This window comes from Cydia splendana, chromosome 25 (genome assembly GCF_910591565.1).
Source record: "Cydia splendana chromosome 25, ilCydSple1.2, whole genome shotgun sequence".
NCBI classification, from domain to species: domain Eukaryota; kingdom Metazoa; phylum Arthropoda; class Insecta; order Lepidoptera; family Tortricidae; genus Cydia; species Cydia splendana.
In genome coordinates this window covers 126,959-137,386 of record NC_085984.1, presented here as the reverse complement: position 1 = coordinate 137,386, position 10,428 = coordinate 126,959, and the positions used below count along the sequence as shown (strand labels likewise).

The 10,428-nt window shown below is 40.1% G+C and overlaps 1 protein-coding gene across 1 annotated transcript; it reads left to right on the top strand.

Moving 5' to 3' along the window:
- Positions 1-1,802: 1,802 nt before the first annotated feature.
- Positions 1,803-9,276, top strand: LOC134802632 (zinc finger protein 883-like). The gene is made up of 6 exons (XM_063775267.1): positions 1,803-1,881; positions 4,310-4,408; positions 5,619-5,717; positions 5,768-5,869; positions 7,224-7,352; positions 8,159-9,276. Exons 1-6 carry the CDS (start codon positions 1,803-1,805, stop codon positions 9,244-9,246), a joined length of 1,596 nt encoding a protein of 531 aa, XP_063631337.1. The 3' UTR covers positions 9,247-9,276.
- The last annotated feature ends 1,152 nt before the right edge of the window (positions 9,277-10,428 follow it).

Genomic DNA, 10,428 nt, shown 5'->3' with positions numbered 1-10,428 from the left:
ACAAAAGCTTTTGATTTTGTGGATCATAAAATTTTACTATCAAAACTGTATAATTATGGTATCCGCGGAAATACCTACAATTTACTACAATCCTACTTGACGAATAGAGAGCAAGTCACACAAATAACTCGGATTTGTGTTAAGTATAAAAACGAGGTCACATTTTATTCAGATTTAAAACAAACAAATTATGGCGTCCCACAAGGAAGCGTCTTAGGCCCGCTCCTCTTTTTAATCTATATTAACGATCTGCCAAAAGCAATCACAGATAAAATTGTTTTATTTGCAGATGACAGTACAGTGATTTTTACTAGCGAAGAGCCATCATTATTTGAACAACACATTAATAAAACAATAGAATTAATAATCGATTGGCTACATAAAAATAATCTCTTTATCAACTTAAATAAAACCAAAACAATGACCTTTAAACAGAGAAAAGAACTTATTTCACATTTAAAAATTACATACAAAGATCAGGACATTGAAGAAACGGTTTCAACAACTTTTTTGGGGATACGCTTAGATCGAACATTAAGTTGGAATAACCACGTAGACAACGTTTGTAAAAAACTAAACAAATATTCATATGCCTTACGCAATTTGCGAAAAGTAGCAAACCAGTCGACTGTTTTAATCTCTTATCACGCTCACGTTACATCAACTTTGAGATACGGGGTTATATTTTGGGGTAACTGTACTGATAGAGAACTAGTGTTCAGAGCTCAAAAAAAGTGCTTACGATCAGTATGCGGCTTACATTTCATAGAATCATGTAAACCCTACTTTATTAAGCTAAATATTCTCACGCTTCCCTGTCTTTATATATATGAAGTCGTATTATATGTTAAGTATAACCCTCACCAATTCTCCTATTTCAATAGTTGTCGCCAACAACATAGAATACAATCTAGATCATGTAAAACAGCGTTACTAGCAAAAAGCTTTTTTGGAATGGCACCAAAAATTTATAATAAGCTACCAACACAGATTTTAAAAATTAACGATTTAAATAAATTTAAAAAAAGCTTGTATGATTTCCTAATAACTAAAGCATACTATTCTATTCAAGATTATTTGTCAGACTCAGGAAACTTTATTACCTTTTAATTTGTATCTGTTTTATATGTTTTAAGATTTAGTTTATAACTGCATGCTACATGTGCTCTGTAGCTATTTGTGTGCCATGTGGCGAAACATAGTGTTACTATATTATACATGTAAGACCTACTGTTCAGTTGTACATACCTAATTAACAAATAAATAATTTGGAATTTGGAATTTGGAATTTGGGGAAATTGTGCGAATGCCGCCTCCCTTCCGTGTTGCTCGAAGCATCAAGGCGATTTGTTTCCAAGGGCCTACCGGGAAACGCGAAATCGAAATTTAGTTATTTGCCTCTTTATCGCTCGAATATGCAAGAGTGATAGAGAGGTTAGATAACGAAATTTAGATTTTCCTGTTTCGCGGTAGACCTCCAGATTATGACGGATTGTGGCATGAGTGGCGTATTATCAGACTTCAGACAAACTTCAGACGTCGCAGACTTGCTCAGGACAGCACTATGATTAGTGTGATTTTTCGTAATTTTGAGCTGGGCACACTGAAAATGTCGACTGCATGCCTGCACATCGCCTGTCATGGACTGTCAAGTGTCAAGTCAACGATCACAATAAAAATCAATGTAGAATACTCAACACAGAATAATATGTGCCAGTTTTAGCGCACGATACCATAGTTGCGTTGCACTGTTTTGGTTTGTGTTGTGTGACGCCGGCGCCAGGGCGGGTTCGGGCTCGGGCATGGACACGGCGCGGGTGAAGGCGGAGCCCCTGTGGGAGGCAGACACGACGGCGAGCCCCCACTCGCCACCACCGTGCGGTGAGATCACTTGTAATCACTTTATTGGACACAACACGCTTGCATCAAATTTACAATAAGTCTACAACAACAACAACAATAATTTATTGACAATAACTTAAAAATCAAAATCAATATAGTTTATTGACAGAGTGAAACTTATGATAAAACAATGTTAGGTCAACTTATTCTAGTTAAACACTGCTAAAATTGTTGCAAGATATGAAAATTGCCTGTGACACCTGCACTAGGCTACGCCTGTCTCGCAGGATGGCACTTTGCCTAGTTTGCCAGTTTTTATTGATTACATTTGGCGCTAAAGCATTCACTATTATCAGCTTAATCAACAAAATGCATGCAACACTACAGTCTACTATTGAGAGTACTAATATAAGTATGCTACAATTTTTGTGTTTACTATGACTCCAACTTTAATAAAATTAAAATTAAAAACTTAAAGCTAATCAACTACAAGAACTATTCAAGGAATTTGAAGTACAAAAATGAACTTATCCCTAAAAAGAAGTTATTTGGTTTATACCCACCTGGGTCCTGCGTGAATAAACATTTTGTCACCCATTCCCAACGGCTGTGTACTTCTGGGTCGAAGTGGGCCGATTTTCTGAATAAACATATTAGTAGAATGAATTCTCAAAAAAACTTTTCTACTATTTTCCCCCTGACGGGCTAACGGTATAGATAGAATAACAACTAGGAATAGTTGATCCACCTACTATACTACACATCTGTTATGTTAAAGGTAATATTCATTAAAAACAAATCTGCACAGGTTGATGCTCATGTTTCCGTGTGTTTGAGTTTCAGGGAATATATTACGTCACTTGCTTTTTATGGGGTTATAAACTTAAAGCTCTAAGCAATAAATATCAACATCCCACCAGCAGGTACAATAGTGATGTTGACAATTTTTTAGAACTGTTTTCATTTTATAGGTTCAAAAATATATTTAAAATTTTTACTCATTAATTTTAAATAAAAAAGCGAGTTTAATTAGTTTAGTGTTTAAATTTCACGCCTAAACACTCCAAGCTGTCACTTGATCTTGAAGACGTCACAATGTGATAAATAAACAAACTGCTGCTGTCAAACTGTCAGCGTAGATCAAAAATGTAGTCTCTGTTTTTCAAGTAGGTAGGTAAAATAATCAATAACAGATTTTACAAGTGTTGTGCAGTGCCTATGTGTAGAAGAACAACAATCAAGACAATAGAGTAGGTAGTTATTCATATTCGCCTTTTGATTAAAATAGTACCTACATTTCATGTGGAGTGTGAAGTGTGTAATTACTTACAAGTCCCGAGATGTTCTTTATGAGCCCTAGGTCGTACCATGAACGACGTTTTTAATACATTTGCGGATAAAATCACAATAAAACAAATATTTGTTACATAAGTATTACACTTAGAGTTACGAATGTTGCCTAGAACTTGAATGATATTGTTAATTCTGCACTACATATTACGTTCAGCAATGATAAATACATTGCAAAAATTAATCACAATTACTGATTTCATACACACTTAAATACACTTAAGGTTACAATTTAAGAAGAATTATTTAGATACAACTCAATTTTGAGTGCAAACTGCAAATAGCGGACGCCAGTTATACTTTTTAAATTTTAATTTTTTCTGTTTTAGACAGCCAACGTGGCAATAATACTTCCATTCAGCCAAATAATTAAAAATAATTTTAGTGAATTATCGCATTTAACAGCATTCTAATATTCCCTTCTATGGTAAAAACATAACATGTTAAGTATTCGCGATTTATGTCAACATCCCTATTCATAAAATAGAGTAGTATAGGATACATTTATTGATGATAATTAAGAACACAGTACTTGCACAAGAGGTGTCTGGTAAGCCCCAAACTAGGCTGAGCCTGTATCTTGGGACTTACCAAAATGAGTTGTTGAAAGTCTCCTTCAATAAACATATAAACTAGTTGCTCTGTAGCCGTACATACACCTCGCAAACCCCATAGCCAGTACCATAGGTGGTTTTTCATGACATGTTTATAACTTGTAATTTTAATTTTATGGTGCATTGTGAAGGTAGTAATAATGGGGTAAAGTCTAAAATCACTTATTTCTACTATAGAGTCAATTTATACTCAACAACAACAACAGTCACCATATTTATCAGATCTGCCTTCCTCCTTCAATAGACTAAAAAATTATAAAAGCGGCCAAGTGCGAGTCGGACTCGCCCATGAAGGGTTCCGTAGCAGCAAGTAACATAATAAAATTGCGGTTTACGATTTGGTAATAGACTTATTAAGCCCTAACCTAACGTAAAAAACGAAAACCTAAATTTCTTAATCCGCCTCTCTATTGCTTGATTATGCAAAAGTGATAGCGAGGCAGAAACAAAAATTCTATTTTCGTTTTTTGTGCTAGGCCCTCAGGTTGTGGTTGTGTGTGCAGGTGTGGTCTGGGACGTGCGCGTGAAGCAGGAGCCCACAGGTGACAGTCTGGACGCGGCAGCAGCAGCACAGGCGGCAGACTCCACACTCGCTCACTCTGGTGTGTATATTTATGTGCGCTAGGCCCTCAGGTTGTGGTTGTGTGTGCAGTAGGGCTTCCAATACCGGGATCCCGTCTGTTTAAACGCATTTTTCAATACCGGTATTTTTTAATGCAATACCGGGATCCCGGTATTTTCAAAAACAAGGAAAATGTGCCGATTATAACGTTTAAGATCCATTAAAATGATCAAATTCAGCTGTATCAAGAAGATTACTTGCCCATTTAATTAAAGAAGATCATTTAATTGAAACAAGATCCGTGCATATGCGTTAGATAAATATTTGGTGATGAATTCTGATGTTCAGGATATGATATATAAGTCCGAGATATAAGTAGTTCTTAAAATTTTATCAAAAAGTAGAAAGATATGAATTGTAGTATGGCAAACGAATTTTTGGTGCCAAATTTGAATATTTATTGGCTGGTTTATTAGGTTAACTAAAAATGTAACTGGTGAAGTCAACAAGACGGATATAGTAGTTGGTACATAACAAGGGATCAAAATGATATATTTCCGTCAAGGGCATACATTGAATCCTGAGCGTAATGAGTTATGAGGGATTCAAGTGTTAAAGCCCAAGACGAAATAATTTTGATACCGTGTGACACATACTGCTTTTCACATCAACTATGAGGAAATTGTTATGTTCAAAAATATGTATTATTTAACCAAAAAAAAAATAGTATGCAAGAAAGAAAAAATCGTGTCCTAGAACAGAAAAGTACAACTTTGATCCCTCCTAGCAGGGAAGAAAAGTGCCACTTTGATCCCTCCTAGCGGGGAAGAAAAAGCCCTTTTTCGAATAGGTGATGTGAAAAAATCATTGCCAACCTGGAGGGTGAAATGATAATTATTGCAGATGGCGATTATTGTTTAATATCCTGAGCTAAGGACATACATATCTGGTGTTACAGTGAGCCTTTTTTTAATAAAACTCAAAAAATTTAAGCGATTCATAGTCAATACCGAGATCCCGGGATCCCGGTATTGATGAAGACAGTTCCGGTATTAATACCGGTATTGAAAGAAGTCCGGTATTTGGAAGCCCTAGTGTGCAGGTGTGGTCCGGGACGTGCGCGTGAAGCAGGAGCCCACAGGTGACAGTCTGGACGCGGCAGCAGCAGCACAGGCGGCAGACTCCACACTCGCTCACTCTGGTGTGTATATTTATGTGCGCTAGGCCCCAGGTTGTGGTTGTGTGTGCAGGTGTGGTCCGGGACGTGCGCGTGAAGCAGGAGCCCGCAGGTGACAGTCTGGACGCGGCAGCAGCAGCACAGGCGGCAGACTCCACACTCGCTAACTCTGGTGTGTATATTTATGTGCGCTAGGCCCTCAGGTTGTGGTTGTGTCGGCAGGTGTGGTCCGGGACGTGCGCGTGAAGCAGGAGCCCACAGGTGACAGTCTGGACGCGGCAGCAGCAGCAGCACAGGCGGCAGACTCCACACTCGCTCACTCTGGTGATTGTTGTTTGTTGTTGGTACTGTTGTTTGTGCTGTTGTTTTTGGTAATGTTGTAGGTGCTGTTGTTGGTGTTGTTGTTTGTGCTGTAGTTTTGTTTTCCAAAGAGAAAAAGAAATGAAGTTGTACTTTTGCTAGAAAGAAAAGGTCCGCACGCGAGCACTTCATTCCCGCAGCTCGGCCTTCGGCCTCGCGTGCTTGGGAACTCGTAAGGGACGCTCCGGGCCTTCGGACCTACGCGGAGCTCGGCCTTCAGCCTTCGCTGGGTTTCGAAGCTCAGAGTCGGGCCTTCGGCCCGCCGCTTCGCTTATTAAAACACTTGGGAGGGTTGGTTTTGCTTCGGGGCTCAAGCGGGAAGTTGGAGCTTAAACACGACCCAATAGTAAAAGTGTCTTGACAACCTCACGGCCCTACGCGGAGCTCGGCCTTCGGCCTTCGCGAGCCTCGACGCTCCGACGCCGGCTTCGCTTATCAAGACAGTTGACTTTGTAGAACGCTTGGAAGCACTGCATTCACGCAGCTCGGCCTTCGGCCTCGCGTTTTGGGAGTCGGGGTGGGGGGAAAAAAAGTCGGCCATTTTGAAAATTTTTAAATGCAGTTTGTTTTGTCTCGGGGCCCTCTATGACATTTGGTCGAGCACCCCCCACCTACCTCGCACCGTTTAAAAGTTGCCATACAAAATTAAAATGACCATTATTTCCGCCAACTTGGATTTTTTCCAAAAATTTTTTTTTTCATAGGCATCTCCAGGCCTATATCTCTCGCCATGCCAAATCTCAGCGCGCTCGGACCAACTTGAAAAAAAAAAAAGTCGGCGATTTTGAAAATTTTTAAATGCAGTTTGTTTTGTCTCGGGGCCCTCTATGACATTTGGTCCAGCACCCCCCCACCTATCTCGCACCGTTTAAAAGTTGCCATACAAAATAAAAGTGGCCATTTTTTCCGCCATCTTGGATTTTTTCGAAAAAAAATTTTTCCATACGAATCTAGAGGACCCCGAGATTCCGTGACCAAAATTTCAACGCGCTAGGACAAACTTGAAAAAATTAAAAAAAAGTCGGCCAATTTGAAAAAAAATGGCGGCGTCAAAAACTGTCAGGGTCCCTCTATGACATTTGGTCGAGCACCCCCCCCTAGGTCTGACCGTTTGGCCGGGCCGTTGAACATTTTTCTGACCGGAAGCGGTAGACCAAAGGTCGGAATTTTCTGGAGGTCACGAGACCGCCCTCTATACGACCGTACCAAAGTCAAATACCCCACGAACCCCCTTCTGGGAGAACAATTCTGTCATCAGTCAGTCGTGTTGCAGCTTTAAATAAGATTAATTATAAGAAATTGATATTTTTGTTGTCAGGAACCATCAAGGTGGAAATGGAGATCAAGGAGGAGGTGGAGCCCGCTGGAGAGGGGGAGGGGGAGGGAGGGAGCGAGACACCGCGCTGGTGTGAGAGCGAGAACGCGTTAGCGACGGAAGAACTAGAAGGTAATACACATTATTTTGTAGTATTATATAAATGGAGCTGGCTTGAATAACGACTTTAATTTTTTTAGGGTTCCGTACCCAAAAGGTAAAACGGGACCCTATTACTAAGACTTCGCTGTCCGTCCGCCCGTCCGTCTGTCTGTCACCAGGCTGTATCTCACGAACCGTGATAGCTAGACAGTTGAAATTTTCACAGATGATGTAGTTCTGTTGCCGCTATAACAACAAATACTAAAAACAGAATAAAATAAAGATTTAAATGGGGCTCCCATACAACAAACGTGATTTTTGACCAAAGTTAAGCAACGTCGGGCGTGGTCAGTACTTGGATGGGTGACCGTTTTTTTTTGCATTTTTTTTCCGTTTTTTTTTTCATTATGGTACGGAACCCTTCGTGCGCGAGTCCGACTCGCACTTGCCCGGTTTTTTATTAAAAGTAAAATAGTTTAAGTAAGACACGAACTCGCAACTAATCGATGCGAGAATATAATAAAATAAAATTGCATTATATATTATAACCTGCGAAAAAAGACCTTACAACAATGCTTGCGTTATAAGCTAGTTTATTGCCTTCAACATTATGTAATAGTAGTATACCATCTGGACTTAAATATTATGAACTTATGACTAACAAAATGATGAATGACTATTATGATGGCTGCAAAACTGCAAATTATATTGTATAATATTATGACTTTATGACTATTAACAATATGATTGATAAAAATTGGGATGGAAAACGTCTGAATAAATCGTATCGCGAGCCTTGAAATGTAATGTGGCTTTTGTTTATTTTTTTGATACAGATTATTTAGTTATGGGACACGAGCAACGGGGCTGTGCGGCAGCGGCGCCTGAGTCCGGCCCGCGAGCTTGCGGCGCCGGCGCCGGCGGGGGGCGGCACCCCTGCACCGCCTGCACCAAGACGTTCACGCTGGCGAGCTCGCTCCGGACACACATGAGGACGCACACCGGCGAGAGACCGTACAAGTGCACACTCTGCCACAAACGCTTCAGGCAGTGGAGCCACCTGAAGAGGCACGAGCGTCTTCATACCGGCTCGAGACCTTACTCCTGCGATGTATGCAAAAAAGAATTCGTAGAATTAGATAATCTGAAGAAACACGAACGAGTGCACACGAAAGAGAAACCGTACACGTGCGATATATGTCACAAGGAGTTTGCGCAAATGAACACGCTGAAGAACCACGAGAGGATCCACACGGGGGAGAAGCCATACCACTGCCAAGTATGTAAGAAAGAGTTCACAGAATCGAGCAGTTTAAGGAGGCACGAACGAGTTCACACCGGTGCTAAACCGTATTCTTGCAGATTGTGCAACAAGGAGTTTGCACAGTTAAATACTTTAAGAAATCACGAAATGACTCACACGGGAGAAAGACCGTACGTCTGCGAAGTATGTAAAAAAGATTTCACAAAATTTAGCAGTTTAAAGAGACACGAGAGAGTACACACGGGGGCTAAACCATACATGTGCGATACATGCAAAAAAGAGTTTTCAGAACTGAGCAGCCTCAGGAGACATAAAAGAATACACACCGGAGAAAAAGAGTACTCCTGTAGATTATGCAAAAAGGAGTTCACAGAAAACGGTAGTTTAAAAAAGCATCAAAGAATTCATATACGTGAAGAACAAAATATGGGAAAGAATGTGAATAAAAAAGAAAGACCATATACGTGCGACACATGCCATAATGGGTTTACACAATTGAGCAGTCTGAAGCGACACGAGAGAGTACACACCGGGGAGAAGGCTTACTCCTGTAGACTGTGCAAAAAGGATTTCACAGAATTTGGCAGTCTCAAAAGACACCAGAAAATACACACACGCGAACAACAAAATGTGCGAAATGAAACTGTAACAACAAAATAAGTTAAATCTAAGAGAGGTTCTCGTCTCCGTCCGTAGTCATCACGCGGCCGCTCGTTCCTTGCAGGCGATTCAAAGAAAAGAGACAGGCATTTATGTATAGCGTTGTAAACAAACTTTAGGATTATTTATTTTAAATGTACAAAACATATACAATTTACCCTATTTTATGAAGTTTTATTGCATGTTTAACACACTTTTAGTTTACTACCATGCGGGATGCGGGGGTCCGGGGGTATCACGGTAACGAGCAATAGAATGACTAAATAACTTAAAGCTACAGTCCAAAACGCAGACATATTCGCAGACAAGTGGCCGTCCCTACAACGTAGTATCAGGATTTTTTTAAACTCTACCTATGTTACTTAAGATTTTAAATCTCCATGTAACTTAGTAATATATAATAATATGTATGTTTAATTCTAGAGATAGTTCGAAAAGTATATCTTCTTCTTCCTCGCGTTATCCCGGCATTTGCCACGGCTCTTGGGAGCCTGGGGTCCGCTTGACAACTAATCCCATGATTTGACGTAAGCACTAGTTTTTACGAAAGCGACTGCCGTCTGACCTTCCAACCCAGAGGGGAAACTAGGCCTTATTGGGATTTGTCCGGTTTCCTCACGATGTTTTCCTTCACCGAAAAGCGACTGGCAAATATCAAATTATATTTCGTACATAAGTTCCGAAAAACTCATTGGTATGAGCCGGGGTTTGAACCCGCGACTTCCTAGTTCGAAAAGTATATAATGTGTGTAATACAAGTGTACTAATTTTATTCTTCCTGCAGTCTATCACTTACAAAGTCATGCCCGCTGCTCGCGCCTATTCATGGTTTAAATAGTGCTGTGTATGTCACATTATTGCACATAAACAAGTTGACACAAAACAGAAACAACAAAAATGGAGATAGGCTGTATCAGGGACACAGCCGCTATGGCTGAAGTGAAACGTGGTGTGGATAGGGTTACCAGATGACAGGAATTTTCCTGACACGTCAGGAATTTTGACCTTTTGTCAGAAATGGGGACGGAACACGAAAATGTCAGGAATTTATTGAATTTATAGACTTTTTTATAAAGTATGAGATCCACTCAACTTATCATTAATTACAAATCCCTCCCCTCCCCCTCTCCCCCGTCGTGAAAAATATGAATGTCAGGAAAAATATTCGGAAATCAGGAATTT

Bases quoted from the DNA above. Each gene is read 5' to 3' on its own strand.
- LOC134802632 (XM_063775267.1), top strand. From the start codon at position 1,803: ATGGACACGGCGCGGGTGAAGGCGGAGCCCCTGTGGGAGGCAGACACG. The intron at 4,409-5,618 runs GTGTGTATATTT...TTGTGTGTGCAG, and splicing joins CTCCACACTCGCTCACTCTG to GTGTGGTCCGGGACGTGCGC. The intron at 5,870-7,223 runs GTGATTGTTGTT...TTTTGTTGTCAG, and splicing joins CTCCACACTCGCTCACTCTG to GAACCATCAAGGTGGAAATG.